Source organism: Empidonax traillii, unplaced genomic scaffold (genome assembly GCF_003031625.1).
Source record: "Empidonax traillii isolate 1590-97213 ecotype Southwest subspecies unplaced genomic scaffold, ASM303162v1 scaffold182:size1009393, whole genome shotgun sequence".
NCBI classification, from domain to species: domain Eukaryota; kingdom Metazoa; phylum Chordata; class Aves; order Passeriformes; family Tyrannidae; genus Empidonax; species Empidonax traillii.
In genome coordinates, this window is record NW_020955375.1 from 68,360 (window position 1) to 88,361 (window position 20,002).

The 20,002-nt window shown below is 43.7% G+C and overlaps 1 protein-coding gene across 6 annotated transcripts in view; it reads right to left on the reverse strand.

Annotated features, from left to right (window-relative positions):
• POC1A (POC1 centriolar protein A) overlaps window positions 1–20,002 on the reverse strand; it is a 57,178-nt gene that overhangs the window by 27,071 nt on the left and 10,105 nt on the right. For 2 of the 6 annotated variants that reach the window (XM_027886250.1, XM_027886249.1), the window contains exons 1-7: window positions 19,613–19,657; window positions 18,362–18,446; window positions 17,505–17,676; window positions 14,955–15,134; window positions 13,776–13,883; window positions 12,453–12,568; window positions 7,970–8,103 (exon numbers count right to left, since the gene is read on the reverse strand). In XM_027886250.1, coding sequence (XP_027742051.1) covers window positions 7,970–8,103; window positions 12,453–12,568; window positions 13,776–13,883; window positions 14,955–15,134; window positions 17,505–17,676; window positions 18,362–18,446; window positions 19,613–19,630 — 813 coding nt within the window. In that variant the 5' untranslated portion in view covers window positions 19,631–19,657. Of the gene's footprint in view, window positions 1–7,969; window positions 8,104–12,452; window positions 12,569–13,775; window positions 13,884–14,954; window positions 15,135–17,504; window positions 17,677–18,361; window positions 18,447–18,748; window positions 18,864–19,522; window positions 19,528–19,612; window positions 19,658–20,002 lie in introns of those variants that run through there. The other 4 variants (XM_027886252.1, XM_027886251.1, XM_027886253.1 and 1 more) reach the window with 4 other exon arrangements.

Below are 20,002 nucleotides of genomic sequence, written 5' to 3' on the forward strand. Positions count from 1 at the left end.
TTGCAGAAGACCCAAGGCTTAAAAGCTCTTGCTTTCTGCACCATGACATTAATTTCAAAACGTGCTTGACCAGCTATCAACCACAGCAATCAACTTGCACCAATTAATTAGGCCAAGGTTACAAGCATTTAAGTCAAGAAATCTGTCCAGGCAACGACAGAGGTTTCAAACCAAACAGGTACCTGCAGCAGACAGGCCCTCCTTACAACACCATCATTTGTCATTTTTAAGCTGCAGCCTAATGATCCATGCAGGTTTGTGTTAGTTGCAGAATAGAAGGCTGGCTTAAACTGCTTTTCTCTTAGCAGTTTTACAGAAGAGATGCCAGAGCTGATGCATCCAGGATCATCTTCACACAGCACAAGCACTTGCATTCTGAAGAAGCCTCGTGCATGAATCAGTTCTGAGAGGCTTCAAATGCTGCCGAGTGCTACAGCACTGCCTGAGCAGAACATGTCACACCACACACCTATTTTACTGTGTTTCAGCCTCCCAGCACAAACACAGGAGGATGCACATGGGAAGGATGAGGCAGGTTAAACAGAGCTGGGAAAAGTGTTCGAGCACAGGCACAACTGACAAACTGTTCTGCTCAGAATAAACAGCCAAGAACCCGGATCGTGGAGTTCTGTGTCAGCTGCTCAGCACATTCCCTTGCAGAACATCCTAAGACAAGCTTCTGCCCAAGCTGAAAAGGGCAGAGGCAGAAATGAGAACTTCCTATGGCACTGACAACCTGGGGGGACTGATGGAGGGAAACACTGAAACAAACACCAAAACACAAACAAAGTCACAACAACCCCCAGAAAACTCCACCACACAATCATACACCTCCTCAGACGCAGAGTTATCCTCTGTCAGGTAAGATCATGTATCTCAGAAGGCAAGTAAGAAGCTTCTCCCCACTGTATCAAGTTATAAGGAGAGACTATTCTTTTAAGAGTCCACACCTTCCCAATGGCCATCACATGGAAATGTCACAACCAGTTTGTTTCTGGTTTCCCTTCTTTCTCTCCTTTGCTGCAGTGAACTCACCGTTATAAATCCTGAGAGTAAACAAACACCCAAAGATTGCATCTGGGATAAGCAGCCAGCTCTCACTGTGTCCCACAGTCCTGTGGGCTTCCAAACATGCTGGCACAAGGTTATGCCAGCAAAACTAGACCTTGATGTGGTCACTCCCAGTGCGAAGGGGTTTAGTTTCCTTAAAACACATCAAGGTATTTCCATGTTATCATTCCACCTGCAGTGAAATTTCAAAATGTTTTGAGGTCTTCTAATAGCAAAACCTCACTCCAGAGAACTTGCCAGAAATGATCTAGAAGCAGCAATTTCAAAGTGCACTCATCAGTGTGACTAAGCTTGTTCAAATGACACAGCAGTGATTGGGTTAGATATTTCAGACCGAAGACACTGCCATCAATCAGCTGAGCTTCTGCCTTTATTCCCACCCACCCTTCCCAGCAGTTCAGCTCTCTGACCATGCTGTCAGGAATGGAACCTCTAAAACTGCAAAAGCAAAAGACAACCAGTAAGAAAGGGCAGAAACAACTACACAGCCAGAAAACTGCAGTGGTGAATACTGCTCCAAGATAACAGAGCAGAGCAAAGAGAAACTGCACTCTGACTATAATAAACCAGAGTTAGGAGGGCAGAAAAAAATCCAAGACAAAGTGTTCGGGAATGAGCACAAGTGAGGAACACTGGGGAGGAGCAATGTTTCCCAAAAATATTTTTATCAGTCTAAATATTTCAGTGTATTTAGACAAAATCTGGCACAGCACAAATCACATCAAAACAGGCAATGAACTGACTCTAAAGTCATGGCATTCTTAAGGGAAAAAAAGTTCAACAGAACATATTCCTCCCAAAATAGAAAATGATATCAAAGACTGAATGTGCCTTTATAAATTGAAAGAAAGGGAACAAACAAGTCTATAGACACAACATCCTCCACAGATTTGTTGACATAAATTAAGTGAAAAGTATTCCTGCTACATACACTCACAGAACTCTTCCCAGATATAACAGGTTTGCTGTAGCAACATAGTTTGCCAAATACTCTTGCAATTTAATATAAACACACTACACAAAAAGAAAAAGCTACACTTGCCAGTTATTAGACACAGCTTAACTTCCCTTTGTCCCAGGTAAGCACTGCAGAAATCCAACAGATTTCTGATGCAGTCCTGGACAACAGGGAAGTGGTGAGGGACTTTTTCCCTCCTTTTAATTTATGGCTTGCATCAAAAGTGTCAAAAAGTACCAGCTTCATATTCTTCTATAGAAGTTGTAGAGAGAATTTTAAACTTATTTCCCACATAACTAGAACTCATGGGAGGAAGCAGCCCTCTAAAGGATCACTTTCCTCTTTCTGTAGCAGGATACAATGGCCTTCTATTAGTATCTCCTGGAGGTTCAGAATTTCCAGTCTGCATCCCTGTTGTCCTGGGTGCTCCACACCAGCTGCTAGCACCAACCCCCAAATTCCTACAGATTCTTGCCTTACACTAAACAGCAAGCTGTGAAGAAGAAAGGGTTGGACAACAAGAAACATCAAAATCAGAAGTAAGGAGCATTTCTATTTAGCCCTCAGCAGGTCAGCAACATGAGGACCGTCCAGCTTTCGTGTATGTCGAATAGAATTTGAGATGTTATAACGACAGTTTTGGTGATACTGGAAGAGAGCTGCAAAAAGTTTGAGGGAAAGTACAGAAGGAAGCAAGAAGTTATCCACTGGAATTGTTGAGTGAGAACAACATTGCCACTAATTAATATTCATCTCATCTCCTCAAGTGAAACAGCACTGGGCAGGTGGGGAGGGAAGTCCCACAGAGCTTTGAAAAGGAAAATCCACTCAAACACTAGATGCAGCAAAGAATTGTAAAGAAAAAGGAAGCCATACAGAGGGGATAACTGCATCAAACCTGGTCCTTTGCAGCATTCCCCATGAACAGGAGCTGGGCAGACATGTATGCCATGGCAGCTGAAACACCAGGTAATAGCCCACTTCTAGCTGCATAAGTAGGTAAGAAAGGTGAGGCCCAGCATGTTACACAATTTATGTGCAGACCAAAACCCCCAGAGATGGAGATTACACCTTCTCCCTCTTCTCCCACTTCCTATGGAAGGAAGCTAGTGATCATAAGGCCTTTATTGCCCTAGAAATTCATAGGTTGATCAGCTTGCATAAAACATGAAGTTTGGCCTTCAAAACAGATATTCAGAGCTACTCCAAATTACTTGAATGCCTTAATCACCAAGAGATGGGACCCAAAGTCAAGGCACAGATTACAACACCGAGTGAGTGACCGGAGGGATGCTAATAGCATCAGGAACAACTGACACAGGGATGACATAAGACAACAGGAATAGCATCCCCGAACACAAAGCTTTCAAGGGTAGAGCTAAAAATAGATGTCTCTGAAATAAATACTTAAGAGAAAGGCCAAGAGTTTAGTTTGGAGAAATGGAAATACGCCTGCAGCACACAGCCATACCTGCACGCAGGCAGCAGATGAATGTGTACCATCCAAAAATAACGAGTGGACGATCACAGAGAAATCCCTCCTGAACACCCTTTTCTCCCCACAGAGTTGCTGGGCACAGAAGGCACATCACTCTTAACAACAGCAGGGCCAACACCAACAGTCAAGTCAAGAGAGGCCAGACTTCCAGGCTTCAGCTGGGAACAGAGCTAACATTTTGGCTTCAGCATAACAGAAGAAACAAGAGCCAGGCGGGAGAGAGTCCAGGAATAAACCAGAGGAGAGTAGTTTAACGATGCACCGTCTGCACTATGAAAGGAGAGGCAGTGAGGAAGGAAGCTGGAGAGACAAGTGGGGTCAAGGATGCCAGTAGATTTTTAGGTTTTTTTTAATCCTGGGAGAAAGTAATGCATAGTAGAGAAGAGCCAGGTAAGAGAGCAAGGGAGGTGCCAAGAGCTGGAACAAGGCATATCTAGAGCATGCAAAAAGTTGAATTAAAGGAGAGCTTCCTCTTCCACTGCCAAAAAAGGAGATGTAGAAGTGAGAAGATATGAGGCAGTGCCTTCAGTCAAACTCTCCTGGAACAAAAGAGAAAAAGGAGATAGAAGAGGAGACAAGGCCTGAGAAGCAAATCCAGCAGCAACCAGCACATGGGATCCCAGGCATGGCATCATCAGTTCTAGGCATAAAAGAAATAATACTGAACAGAGCAGTCACTGTTGACACTGTTAGCAGTGCTTTCAGCTGCTTCATGCACAGGAGAAGGCAGCAAGTCACATTTGGACAGATGGACATTGAGATGACGGGGGGTAGAGGAGCAAATTACGCAAAGAATAAATGATCAAGACAGTTGGGGAAACACCAAGAGCAAGTAAAAAACTTGATAAACACATTCAAGTGCCAAGGAACATAGAGGGTCTGAGACAGGATGCTGGTTGTCATGACTTTCACCTATTTTTTCTACTGGCACATTGGAAAATCAAGAGGTGCAGGACAAAGCTGAATATTGTCCTCAAGTAGGGATGGAATGGAAAGTTATATAGACTGTGGAAAGAATCCATATCTCCAACAGTAAGAAAAATGTTTAGATAAAAAGGCAGATTCCTAGAAACTGCACAATGAGGATGATAACACAAGGGAGTAAGGGCTACAGCTAACATAGGGGAAAATTATACTGGCATCTCATAATTGAATCTTCAGTACCTTTAACTCCTGAAAGCTTCAGTTTAAAGAAACACAAAACAAAAGCAGGGCACTTGTATTTCATTTCAAGACCCAGAAATGCTAACCTAAAGTCAATTGCCTGTTGTTCGTGACACACCTTTCTCTCCCTTTGTTGTTTGGCTTCTGTGCAGCCCTGAGATGTCCTCGAACATCACAAGAGGACCAGGCCTGCACAGATGTTTAATGCCACCTAAGCAGAGTTGGCAGCAGACAGCAAAGGAGCACATTTGTTTCCTGTGCACCTGCTCAGGAACTCTTGCTCATTAGTCAGCCAGCAAAGCAGAGAGCACTTATGTCACCCAGGTAGGTAAAATGCAGCTACTTCATAGTTCAAGTCAAGGTTGCTTGGAGAATTGTATCTTTGCATTTTCTGTCTTCCTATTTATAAACATAACCATGAGATGTTTTCTAAATATTTACTCTGAACTTCCATTCCACCGAGGAAGTCAGTCTGGAAATGCTCTAACCAAACCACTCCAAAGGCCAGACAAGCACCACGTACATACCTGCTCCCCTCTAGCAACTCTCCAGAGGTGACTTAGGGGCCCCAAAACGTTCTGTTCCTTGCCAGGGATACCATCACAGTACCAGTGATGGACTTGCATACCAAGCCAGTGTCTCATCTGTATGGAATTGGACAAGAGCACTTCACAGCCTGAAGCCCTCCAGAACCAAAATACGCAGCACAATACAGAATGATATTTTGCAGCTGCAAGACGTCAGCTCCAAGCTGCAAACTCCTGTCTCTAATGATCCTCCTGCTACAAGGGGCCGGCTACATTTCAGTTAAAGACAGCAATGTAAACTTGGCCAACCTCCCCATGTAAACTACAGCTAATCAGCTGCTAGCAAATTCCTGGCACTCCAGCAGTTGCGTCAAAGTATGTCTAAAGGGCCTTAAAGGTTTTTTTTTTCCCTTCAAGTGTCCACTTGCATGCAGCCTTCCCAGAACAATGTAACAGCAGCCAGCTGTCACAGTAGGAACAAAGTGTCAAACCAGCGTGTTCAACCACACGAAGTCACAACTCAAGAACATCTTCGGAACAGGCTGTTCGTGTGGTAGCCTTCACTTAAAAAGGCAAATCTACCTAATGACCAAAAATATCCACACCTCACTTCATTTTTTGCCACTTGGGGATACTGGCACAAATCACAGATGATAACAGAGGGTGGGGGGAAAAATCCCTCAGTATTAAATAGCCTGGATTTATCTATGAGCAGAACAGGCTGGAGAAGCAGCCAGTGCAGGAATCCACCTCAGCAGCTTCTGGTGAAAGCAGGGCCTGTAGTCAACTACCATTGATTACTGTGAATGAAGCACAGGTTGGCATATGCCTTCAGTGGAAAAGTAAGGTCTCTGTTAAATCAGGCAGTAAAAGAACCAACCCACAACAATACAGCACATGCCAGAGAGGGAATGCCAGGCAGGGCTAGGCCAGGACTGGCCCCACAGCCATCTCACTGCAATACCCTTAAACACAACCAGAAGGCTCTACCAGCCACTTTAATACTTGTACTTTTTTCCGAACTGAAGGATCTGTGATCCCACCATGGCAGCTACCCTTCAGCTGTGCCAGGGGCAAAGCTTTTCCAGTGCCAGTCAGATGCCCAGGAGAGAGTGGCAGACATTGTCCTACTGATCTGAAGCAACAGGGAGAAGAACCCAGTGCTTTAACTCCACTTTTGAACAGATGATCCTCAAACCAAATGTTCAGTAGAAGCCTCGAGTTAAGTACAGCATTAGCCTAGGGGGACTTCCCAGTGTCTAATTCTGAAGACCTCCATCACCATAATCAGTTTTGGACTCTAATTCAGAGCTAAACTCATTTTTTGTGCCGCTGCAGTCAATGAGGAGCAGAGAACAGCTCGGATGGGAGACAAAATGGAAAGCAGGTTCAGCCTCCTGCTGAACAGTAACCAGGCACATCCCTCCCGAGGGAAGGAGGAAAGGTGTAAAGATCCACTGTCCCTCCACACGTACCCTTTTCCAGGAAGCTGCTTTCCAAGAACTCACTCGGAAGATTAACACAATGGACAAATACGAAAACAAGATTAAGACAATAGAAGTGTTGCAGCCCCTGACAGGAGGATCCACCTAGCCCACTTTTCACAGCAAGAAAAGCTTTTATACAGTCAAGGCTTACATGTTAGGATAACCAGCATTTTTTATCTCTGCCCATTCTTTTAGCATCTGGTCAGTTTTGATCAAAGCTCTGCTTCAAGAAAAGGTTTAAGTATGAGCTATTAAGTATTAATATTACAAAAAGGGAGAAAAGTTTATTTATGTATAGCAAAAGAGAAGTTACAGAACAAACTTGACCTTTTTAGACATCAGACAAGGCAGTCACTAAACAAAGCCACAAGAAGCCAGAATTATCTGTTTTACAGCTCACACAGCTACCACTGTTGTCCTGAACCATCCCCATCACCCCAAAAACTTCAGGCTGCGATTTTCCCCAGGCAGTTTTTATGCTTTAAAATTCAGCCCTCACTTTAAAAGAGACAAAAGTGGGTTAAGAATTTCTGTTCTCTTTTTCCCTTTGCAAAGGGAACCTTTAAGGCAAGCCTGCTTTTTCACACCCCACTCAGCACTGACAATGAAATTAGTCTATTTATTCTCATTTAAGATTTAGAAAGAGAGCTCCAAACATTCATACAATTAACATTACAAGCAACACATCCAGAAGCATAATACTAATAGGCCAATCAGTTAAACTTAACCCACCAGCAGCATCTATCACCTTCAATTATTTAATTCAGTCCATTAACAAGATGAAAACATGTTCCCAAATCACATCCCAAAATAGATTTCCTCTATTTTATCGCTACTGTCCTCAAGTGTCCTGCCAGGTGAACAGCCTTAATCTTCACAACACCTGTGTCAGGGGGCCAAGTGTTATTTGCAGGACTCTAGAAAGGGAGAGAGACAGAGCTGCACTAGAGAGTGTGAGACAGACCCCGGGTCAGAGTCTGCCCTGACTGAGCTCCTTCTCTCTTAGACTTGAATCCTCAATATTGGAGCTCATTTTTGGTCCTGCTTTCTCATTCTCTCCATTCCTGCCTTCCCTCCTTCCCTCCCCATGGGCCTTCCCTTCGAAACAGTGACAATCTCAAAGACTATTAGCAGTGTTATAATGGTAATTTTACACAAGGAGGTTTTCAAGCAATTTTTGGCCATGAAGAGCAAAAGCCTCAAGCACAGATTTGCCCAGTTTGTTACAAGTTTGTTAAATACTGTATAAAAGGCTTTGCCTCACCTGGTGACCATGCAGAGTGTACAGAAGTCTTCCTTCTAGCAAGTCCAGAATTTTAAGAGTTGAATCATTGGAAGCAGTAACCAGATAGTTTCCAGAGGGGTGAAAGGAAAGACTGTTGACCACAGAGCTGTGCACTAAGGATGGAAAAAAACCATAAATAACAGTCACCAAAACCAGTTTACATAAGCCCAAGGCAAAGAGAATAAAATAAAGTGCAAGCACATTAAAATTTTCTGTTATAAAGTTTAACAGGAAAATTATCATGGGGGAAAACATTCTACAAGAGCTCTTCAAAGCACTGGAGAACAAGAACAGTACTGAATTCTTGTAAAAATAGGCACTACTTTACTGAAAGGAAAAAGGAAGCTTTGCCAATTATTCTGGGAGATTCAATGCTACGAAAGCTTCCAGCACGGCTCCAAAATGTACTGGATGTGCAAGTCAGCAGTGGGATTCTGGGATTCTGGACATGGACATATTTTACTACTGTGGAGCTGCTGTTCTCGCTCCCAAATCATTCCAGATTAAAATCTATATGCTAATGCACTGAGAGGACTGAAATTACAATGAAAGACACCCAGAGCTGACATTGCACAGGTTCTTTTGGTTTACTATCTGACTCCAGCCACGACTGTGTTTAAGAGAAATACAAAGAATCAGCAACTTGAAAATGGTCCAGTATAAGCATTATTTCTTCAGACATCCAATTTGTCTCACCAAATATTTAAAACGAGGATGAAGAGACAAACTATCAAGAGTGTGAGCTTCCAGTAAAGCAATCCTCCCTGCATGAAGCCCAAGAGTTATTTTGAAAAGAACTAGAGGAAATGTTCTAGGAAAAAAAAAAAGTTACGGTGAACTTCACTTAAGTTTGACATTAAACATCTGATTTATGGGTTTTTTTCCTTCCCCGAACTTTCACAAAACAAGCTATTGAACATATTTATTTATGAGAACATGCAGTACTTTACATATGCACAGCTTTCTGAGCGTATGTGACATTACAGAATATTAAGACTAGGCTTGAGGAAGGATTTAACCATCCAATTACTCTTAATTATAATTCTATGCCCTCCAAATGTTCTGGTATCTCAAATATACTACTCCTAATACATCACACCCAACTAAATTTATAGTCCGTTGAGAGTCTGCTGTGCATTTTAAATCCAAAGTGCATGTTAAAAAGCCACCTCAAAATTCAATTTTAAAACATTACAACCATGTATTATTTTTTGCAGATGGGCATTTGAAGCAGATATCTGAAATAACCTTGCTCAGCTGTAAAACAGAATGCCTCTACTTTTGAAATTCTCAGGAACACTAAATACCTCAGCTTAAGTTCTGAAAACATAACTCCTCTTGACCTGAACTATTGAAAAACAGAGAAGAAAACCTTAACACAGGTAACTTCTGAACCGTTATTCTTCTTGGTGAATACTGCCTCTATCGCACAGCTAGATCTTCCTCTACTACCCTGTATTACACTATGTATTAAAGGAGAAAAAGGTCTGTGTGGAGTTTTTTCTCATGAAAGAGTGCTAAGTGCCTTCCTCCCTTGAAAATTTTATTCTGATTTGTAATATTCCCAACCTTTCAGTGTCTATATTCAGATAGAGGCAAACATATCTTGTCAATTAAGGCAAGTCTTGAAAGGAATTACACCAGAAATAGATGAAGTTGATGATATATCCTATCTTCCAAGTTCCAGACAGTGAATAATTTCCAGCTTCACAAAAAACCCTTTCCATAATGGAAAGAAATCACACAGACTGGGGCTTCTGTGGGAGCTTCTGTGCCCAAGGAGTTCTTGGTTGTTGTAAGTTCAGAGAAAACTTCATCTGCCTTCTACCAAACCAGCTCAGACCTCCCACAAGATTATTCACAACACCCCTCCAAAAACTTGCCAACACATTCTGCAGCCTCCCTTCACAGCTCCATGTTGTCAGCAATCAATCCAGTGCAGCACGAGGTGGGATCTCCCAGTGACTTGTTCCACAAGGCCACCCCTCCACCAGCCAAGCCCGAGCACCATAACAGCCTTTTAGGAGATTTACACTGGGGTTAACAACTAAAACTGAGTCCTGCCAGCCTGTAGTGACTGCACATAACTGTCCCAAGCCTCAAAATACTACTTTTATGTAATAGGGAATGCAACCCTTGGTAACCACCAGTGAGAAGATAAATTAGCATGGACTTGACACAGCCACAGTCCCTACTGACACGGGTAACTACCATCAAGCCCCATCCAAACGGGATAGAAGTACCAATTATTCCTTTTAAACAGCAATTGAAAAAACAGATTAGAACTGTTTCCACAGACCTGCTACAGAGGCGTCCCACACACAACTTGGGGCAGAGAAGAAAATGTCAGGCAATAAACACTGGCCACTTTTGCAGGGGCTGTGCAAAATCTACTGTACAAGAGAGTTTGGTGTCTGTTCTACTGTACAGCAAACGTGACCAGAGCATACTTCGCTTGGCTGAAAGAAAAACACACCATACAAAAGGTCTTGCAGCTTGCTCTCTACTTCCAACTTTCATTTACAAATGTCACAGTTGGAACGAGTCCTGGCAACGAGAGCAACACCGCTAAAAGACTAATCGGTGTTGGAAAACAGCCCAAATTTAAGACGCAAGAGCCCGTGGCAGGGCTACTTATCTGTTAACTCCTCCATGAAACTCCATCTTTAAAATGGATTCCCTGCAAATCAGGCAGCACCAGCACGTTCTGAAGGCAGAGGTGCCATCTAGTGGGACTGGGCTGGCAGCCTCACATGGGAGCCACAAAACTACGTCAGATTTACCCAAAAGGACAGGTATAAACCCTCAGAACAGGGGGATTTATGAACACATCTCCAGAACACATTACAAACACGTCAGTTTGTGGCCACAGGTCCATGAAGGGCCTGAAAACAGCTACCACTGCAATTTTAGGTTCCTTCAGCTTCTATGACTATTTTTAGTTCAAAGTTTAATACACAATTAGGATTTGCACAGTAGCTGTTAAAAATAACACTCACAACAGGAAAACGATCACTTCAATAGCAAGGGTGTCACACTAAAATGTCATTCAGTAAGGGTGGGATACTGGGGAAATGTGTAATTCCAAGACAAAAAATAGACCTGGCAGCCAAACCTAAACCACATTAGATCTGGACAATTTAACAGCAGTAAGTGGAAAGCAGGAAGAGATGATTTTTGAGCCAAGTTATACTGTGGCTGGAAACATGCGCTGCAGATCTTGCCACCATTGAAAAGCTGATAAAGCAGGTTAAAAGGACAACCTGACACTGCCCAAGTATTTAAACACACTACTGATTTTAGCAACAAGATTTCAGAAAGGCATTTCCAAGTTTTGATATGGGCCACAAGTTAACAATACCCATTACACAAAGAATCGCAGTTCAGAATTCATCGCTGTGATTGTACGCTCAGTACGGGTGAACTGGAACAACAGTCATCAGAAAGTTTGATTTCTATTAGATTCTGTTGACTGTCAGAGAACTGGGAGTGACTGTGATCCATAAGAATGACTGAAGCTGTGAGGGTCTCACAGGAGGAACCCACAGTAGCTGATGTGGATGGCAGAAAGAGCACATCAAGCTCCAACCCCATGTCTCTTACCTGCTTTACAAGCACAGCAGAAACTGTCCTCAGGAAAAGTTACTAAAATTAGGTTCAACAAGCTATCAACCCTGGAAACAGTGCTTGAGAATGTATCAATTAGAAAATACCGCGGCAGACTTAAAAGCTGTTATTAATAAAGGAAAGAAAAGCCACATTTAGGCTCAAGAAACTAATATGCACAGAACAGGACAATTAATCTCAAAGAAGCCTGCAGGGATGGGAAAGCAGCCTTCTCCTACCCATTTATACCAAACAGCGGCACTAATCAGCTGGACAAGGACAGGTAATGGGAGGAAATGCCATTTGGAAGGTAAGATGAAAAAACGCCCCAAACATCTAGAAAAAGCTAGCTACTCCACGGAAAAGCCAACCTGGACAACTTGTAACTTGGTCAAAGCTAATTTTGGAAGCTGAAAACCAAACAGATTCTGGAGAAGGAACTGTAAATATGGATCATGGTACAAAATTGCAATTCATTGATTTGATTTTCCTTTTTTAACTTTTCCTCATTTTCTTATAAAGAACTTCAACTTTTGTTTTGCTGGAATACCTCTGACTCCTCCTATAGGCTTATTCAGAGGCAAAGGCCACATCGTTTTACTGCACACCATCTCCTCCAGAACAGTGAGCGTGAGCCAAACATCCATGCCCACCTGCAACACAGGACATCTTCAGAATCAGTCTCGGAGCTCACACAAAGCAAAGCACGATGTCTGCAGAAAAAAGGCTTCCACTGGCAGGCCTCACCCAGTGCCTTTTCAGAAAAGCAGCAGGTGATGGAGAAACATTCCTTGGACTTCAGAGCAATTCATATCAATACATGGAAAGGTTCAACTTCTGCAAGATCTTAACTTGCCTTGGTAGTGTTGGAGCAGCCTGTTCATCCTGACGTCCCACAGCTTGACCGTGCTGTCCGTCCCAGCCGCGGCGATGCACGTCCCGCTGGGATGAAAATCCACGTGATTCACAAACCTGCAAAGGGCAATTAAGTCCAACTGTTCACATTAAGCTCTTGCTAAAGATCAAAAAAGCCTTTTCAAGAAGGGAAGCTACATTATGGCTCGCTGAAGATTAAGGAGGAGATGACCTGAAAATTTATTTTGCTGAATTTCTCTTAAGACCTTTGCTCCTAACCCCAAGCAGAATGCAGGGTCCTACCTAAGCACACCATCTCAACAGTTTGCACTGCAGGTGTAGGAGCTGTAGACACAAGTCTCCTGAAATCTGATGGATCCAACTGTCACAAGAACATTTTCAAGTGTTCATTTAATGTTTCCATAACGTCTTCTATTAAATGAGCATTATTTCCAGAGTGCTGTGTAAAAGACTGAACAGATATTTTTCTTCTATTAACTAATTTTAAGATGGAACTCAGTGAATTTGTGCCTGAAATCATATATTGCCACTTGTAAGGTAGTGAAGCTGAGGCCAAATTTCTTTCTGGACCTGAATGAAATCAATTTTTATTCTGAACACATAAGTACAATAAAACCTTCAGAACCTCCAGTTAAGGGCACCTGTAACTCCTCACTCAATACACACAACAAATTGGATAAAATTAATTATCCTTTGAGTATACTTATAATAAATGCTGGAGAAGTTGAGATATTTCAATAACCTGTTTGGACAAGCCATATTCTTAAGAGCACTGGAAAAAATAACATTGTCTGAATTTGTCTTAAAATCATTGGATATTACCCGGAAAGAACTTTGTACCTAAAAATTCAATGCAGCAAGGAATTAGGAAGTTTCTTAGTTCTCTAAGGACTTGTTTTATGCTTCTGGACAAATGAACTTCTGCTGTGGCTAAACATTCCAAATTCAACAGCTGTTTTTCTGAATACAAAGTGAGTTTCTTTTAATAACCTTGTTAGTTAAAAATTTGAGGATGAAACAAAGTATCCAAGTCAAAAATAAATAAGCACAAAGAAACTGAAGCTTGATGTGTTGAACAGTTACTGAAATACAACCCTCCCAGTTGCAACTTTGAGCAGTCACAAACTGTCAACAAATTCTGGAAACTTCTTTTGCATCTTGCCCCACACTGGTTGCTTTTGTAACTGGTGCTAAGGATTTTTTAAGCAGTCTTAGATTTGCCAGGAGGAGGACCTCTGAACCTCACAGAGCAGGTGTATGTTCACCAAGCACCCTGTTTCAGACTTCAGCCCCAGGTACTTACCCCGCGTGCTCGCAGAAGGAGTGGATACATTCTCTGCTGGTCTTATCCCACAGCTTGACAGTTTTATCATCACTAGATGACACTATCAATCGTCCATCAGGAGAGAACCTAAAACAAGAGTTATAGCAATTAAGGTGTACAGGGTCAACTGGATTTGGCCAGCTGTCAAGGTATGATGGTAAACACACCTCGTTCTTCAAGAATCCACACTGGCATCAGTGAGAATAAAAATCCAATTACTAAGTAGAGGGAAAAGAAAGCAAGCTGTAAGTCCTCAAACTATCCCTAATTCCTCAAGCACATAAAATAACTCTCAGGATAGTCTTGAGTCTGACTAAAGATATCCTGTCCTGCTTGTTTCAATTTAAGTCTGTCTCAAATTGTTTCTCTACCCCGATTCAAAACAATTCCTGCCTTTGCCACAAGCGTTCAGAGCAACACAATTACTCCCAAATCAACAGTTGCAACAAACCTTCCCCATTCCAGTGCTTTAGGGGAACCTCTTAAGTTCCCAACTCAAAATCTTCTGTACATGACAAATCAAGATCTCTCTTCAAAGGTTACAGGATCAAGACTTGAGTCCCTAACTAGAGAACATCATCAGACATACTGGAAAAACATCCTTCCTGCTCTTCTGTGGGCACCTACAGAGCTATCAGCCACTGCCACCACCACATTCCAGAACTGTAATGAATTTTCCACCTACAGAGAAACTGTGGCATTATCCTACATGCGTATAGACACAAAAAACTCCTCAAAACCAAACCAGAGACAGTTACCAGGAAATAATGTTATTATTAGGGCAGCACTTACAGCCTTCTGTAAGCAGCACAGGTGATCATTTTAACTAGAGTCATAAGTCTAAAGTAACTGAGATGAAATAAAAGTAGAAACCTCTTCTATTCTTCCTGTTAGCAACAGGAACAAAAGCTTTACCAGGTAACAGCAAAGTACAGAAATCACAAAGCAGGAAAGTCTCTGCTTCACAAAGATCACCGGAGTAACACACAGCAGGTGCAGACTGTTACCTAGAGGGATCTCTCTGCAGGTCAGCAATATATTTCAGTCGCTAAACACAACTGAATCACTCTGAATAGAACTGTTACACCAGCCTATGACACTCAGTCCCTGCTTTGAGGGACAAATCCCCATCTCCATTTGTCCCAGAGCCATACTCACCTGGCACAGCGAACCCAGTTGATGTGCTGACTCAGTGAGAACAGAAACTTCTGCCTGTGAACCGTCCACACTTTGACTGTTTTGTCATCAGAAGCTGTAACTATGGACTGGCCATCACTGGAGAAATTAACACTTCTTACGGTTGCCGTGTGAGCCTTGAACACAGTCGATTCTCCTTTGCTGCACAGAAGGAAAGAGCACTTTAAAACTGCTCAACAGGGCAGCAAAGGCATTATGCTCCTGAAAACACACAGCTGCTGTACACTGAGCAGTGCTATTAACCACAATTTCAGTGGGAGCCACACATGATTACACTAGGAAAAAATCATTGATCAACCCCAAACTCACTCCTGCTTCACGAGCTATATGGAATAGATAGTTAAAACTAGTTGTTCCAGCTCAATATTGGAGCCCAATCCAAGAGAAAACGACCCATGTTTCCTATAAAGGGGCAGAAATACAACTGTGAGCAAACCACTATTAGCCAAGTAAGAAAAGAGTCAAAGTACTGTTACTCTTCTTTACACATAAATGCAAATAAATGCAAGAGGCATTCTTCTGGCAAATAAATGCAAGGCTTATCTAGAGACACAAAATGCAACATAATTAGAGGTCCAGTAGGTTTATGGAACTCTTGGTGTACCAGGAGCTCCATATTCACAGACTGAAGAGAACAGAAAAACACGATAGTTCACTCTCTTCTCCATTGGGATTTAACTTTATACTGAGGCTGAGGACTGCCAAAACCATAAAGGCCAAAAAATCAAAATACTACCTACCTTCCAGCAATATTCCCTCCCTCCTCAGAAAAGGTCAGAGCTGCCTAGTTTTATTTAATCCTTTGTCTGCCACAAGGCAAGCAAGTGTAAAGGTTACTTCTCAGGAAAGTTTTCTTTCTGTCCAAAACCACAAAACATCCACAACTCTGATAAAAACTCATGCAGAAACATGAAATGACAAAATTCTGTCATCATGGCCCATAAAAAAAGAAATCCCAAAGATGGAAATCCACAGCAGCTTTAGCTCCTTCAGTAACACGTTGCCCTTGTAATAAGGGACTGCAAATTTTGAGATTATTTGCAAGTCCTACCCCACAGACTATGGGGCAGGCTCTCTCTCCCCTTTTAATGACAGTGCAGAAGTGTCAATCTGAAGGTCTCAACATCAACACTGTTGTTATATTTGGAGAAGGTAAACTGACAAAGAATATCAAATAAACACAGATTCCAGGTGCCATGCACCAAGGTATCAACAACTGGTGTAACAATAACTCCCAGTGGCCCTTTTCTGATATGACTTGACAGCCAAAGGTATAGTTAAGACCTCAGAGTTCACATGGCTAAGCAACCAGGACAGAATCACCCAAGCACACATTCAGTTGTCCCATCACATCTCAGTCCTTTCTTAAAATATAGACATTAGCTTCTGAGAACCCTAACAAGTTTGTGCTGTAATTTATTTTAAGTATTCTGTGTTATCAGCTCTGGAAACAGCAAAACAACAGTGTCAGTCTCCTTCTTTGTAGGAGATGGATGAGCAGCAAGGTTAAATTTTAATCCTAATCCACCTTGTGCCTTTTAATAACATACATGCCAACATGTCCTCATGATCCTTCCCTATAGGAAAGTTGAACTAAAATAAATTAAAAGAGTAATTTATAGTGAAGTAGAACTTAAATTTGCAGACTGTAATTTCCATTATAATTAAGATATTTAAAGGCACTTTTATCGTGAATTTTAATAAGTCATTTTCAGAACACACCAGTTCCATGACAGAGATTACTTATGGTTTAATAGATCAAGGAAAGTTTCCAATGTGTAATCATAACATAAGAACCCATCAAAAATAAACAATGCTTTCCCAGGTTCCTGAAGCAACCTGTTTATTTTAAAGTTTGGGTGTATACTTTGTGTGGCTTTGGTAGGGGTTTGGGTTTTGTTGGGGGTTTTTCTGTTTGTTTGTTTTTTAAATCCATTTTATTTGCCACCACAGTCATCAGGTCTGCTTTTGTACACATTCCTTTAGTCTTTTGATAGTTCCAGTTCACAAGCTCACAAGCAAAAGAATCTCCAATCCCTATTCATAACCCTGTCCATTCTGAAAAACCAACCCCACTGTTACTGTGGGAAACAAGAGACCAGAGGAAACATGGCAGGTGCTTTTCTGCATCTTGGCCACAAAATGCTTCTCATTACTTGCAGTAAGATTAAGTCTTCAAGCACAAGTCCTTCAGCACTCTCCTATTTACTTCAGAAAGTGTTAAGTAAGAAAAATCCAACAGCTCACCACTGAGGAGTTACATCAGTGGCTTGTTACATTAGCATAGGAAGTTACAATGGATTTTAATCTTTGCAAAGGATTTTGGTTTTCTTTTCCATGCAATTTCAAGACCAAATTACATCTCCTCCATCAGAGGCCTCACGTTAAGCGGTTCTTCTTTTCCTCAAACAGATCCCAGGCCCACAGCTGGAGAACTGCTACCAAGAGTCAAGAAGAAATCCCAAGCCATGGTTAAAACACAAAGAGAGACAGAAGGGAACAGGTACTCACAGACTAGGGATCCATAAACGGACTGTTTTGTCTCTGGAACCTGAAGCCACCAGGTGACCAGAAGGTGAAAACTGGACACACATCACTGCATCTTTGTGGCCCACAAAGCGATAGGCTCTCATCTGAGGTTTCATGCTCCAGATCATCAGGCACGAATCCATAGAGCCACTTGCTGAAACGAAAAAGGAAAAACAAAACCAAACTTGCCTTATTTCTCCTCTAACTGCACTAAACCTACATTTCACACTCAGCTCAGTACCCTGCTTCCAGCAGTCTCAAGTGCATTGTCCTTGAAGCTTCACCAGTGTATTGCACATTGAGTATTTCTTTAGCAATTCAAATAAAACAAGGCCAGCCATACATTGCCTTGGACTGACAATTTGCTTCCAAGGGTCTGGACATGCGACAGCTGCAGAGGCAAAAGCCACACAGGTTTGTAAAGCTTTTTCCAGTTAAATACACACTCATGGAACACAGAGAAGGCCTGTGAATGAAGGTTATCTCATCACTTTCTTAGTGGGAAGCAGAGGCAGGTGTCAGCTGCAGCAGGTTAAATATCAAATAACACACCACAGATTACAGAGAGCAGTGAGCTGGTGATGTAAAGGCAACCTGGCTACATCTCCCTCCAGCATGATCTGAAAACGCTGATCAAAGTCAGCTCAGCAGTTCTTGACAATATATGAGAAACATAAGCTTGCAAGGTGACTAGAGCAGCGCTCAGTTTGCTGTTAGCAGGAAGGGCCAGTAGGATCTTTTGCTGTTGCAGAGCTCAGTACTTCCACTCCTCCCTCCATCTAAATAAAGCAGAGAAGCTCTTTCTTTGCCATCTGGCCACCAAAACATGGACTATTTACCCAATTGTTTCTTATTGAGACTGAAGTCCACGCTAGTGACAGCATCTCTGTGGCCTTTGAAGTTTCTCTCCAGAGATGGATCTTCCTAGAAGACAACAATGTTTAGACACCATAGATTAGGAACCATCTTGGCACAATAAAACTATGTGATTTCTACAACAGGTGAACCAAGCCACATATTCACCCCACAAAAGCCAGGCAGAGACAAGAACACTGCACAACACAGGACACAAATTTCGCATGTATCACAAACTTTAAAAGGGGCAAATTATCCAACCTGTTATTAGCTTGAATCTAAGGTAACTTTGCACACATCCCTCATGCATTTTTATGCTGCTGGTATAGAGACTCCAAAGCTGACTATAAACAGACAAGCCATGTCCACACCACCTGAGCAGGCAGTCAAGCTCAGTTTTGCTCTGACAGCTGCTCATCCCAGCTCAGGTGCAGCAAAGAGGCCACTATTTGCACAGAAGAGGCAAATTTGCAATATTTACCACAGCTGTTGAAATAGGCAGGTGGGATCAGAACTGCAGCAAAACAGACTGACCCACTACCCATCCCCTGCACCTGGGGAACGCAGCATGTCCCTACACAGCACCTTGCTGCAAAGGCCAAACAAAGCCTGAGGCCAGGCAGAAAAACAAACAAAAACCAGAGGCTTTAACACTTGAAAATCTCCCAGACACCAGGACAGTCTGATCAGGCTTCAACCCCTGCTCTCGCACACGCAGCCTCCGACCCCCTGGCAATGCCCACCACAACCTTCTGCCCTTAAGGACCTGATCACAGCCCCAGCCTGCTCAAACCTGCACCCAGCCCCAGAAAAGGACTGACTTCCCCCAACAACACCCAGCACCAGCCCTCCCCAGAGCCAGAGCCCCTCCAACAGCCCAGAGCTGCCCCTACACACGGGCACAGCTCAGCCCCAGCTGCCACAGCCCCCCGACACCCAGGGCAGCACCGAGCTCCCCCAAACCCTCTGCCCCCAGCCCCTCCTGCAAGCTGCGGCCCCACAGCCCACCCCCATCAGCACTAACCCCCCCCTAACCCCAGCACTGCCTCCCACCGCGGCCCCGCACAGCACCAGACACCCCCCGGCCGGCACCAGCCCAGCCTTCCAGCACCCCCGCTTCCGACACAACGTTCGCACCAGCAGACCCGGGGACCCCCTGGCCCCACCCGCGCTGGGTGGCAGCCCCCCCCCGAGGCCCCGCCGTGCCCCGCTCGGCTGGCCGGGCCGGCTCTCACCATGCACAGGGCGGCCATGACGCCCCGCGGCCGCCGTTCGCTTCCCGCGCCGCGCGCGCCCCGTAGCAACGGCCCCGCCCTGCGGGGGGCGGGCCCGGCCGGGAGGGGCCGCCATGGCGGGCGGGGTGAGGGGCTGACACGGGGGATCCTCAGGGCTGTGGAACGAGCCCTCGCCGTGGAAGCCGCTCCTTCCGAGCACGGCCGGTCCCGTCAGGGTGCTCGCGGCGCTAGGGAAGGCTCCTTCCCGCGCTGTTGCATCGGTTACCCGATGGGCAGGCGTGGTGCCTGTTGCAGTGCCCAACCGCCCGACTCCTGCTCTCGGGGCCGGGCGGGTCCGGAGGCTGGTGGAGGGGATCGGTCCTTGGGTCTCGGCCAGTGCAGCAACACCCA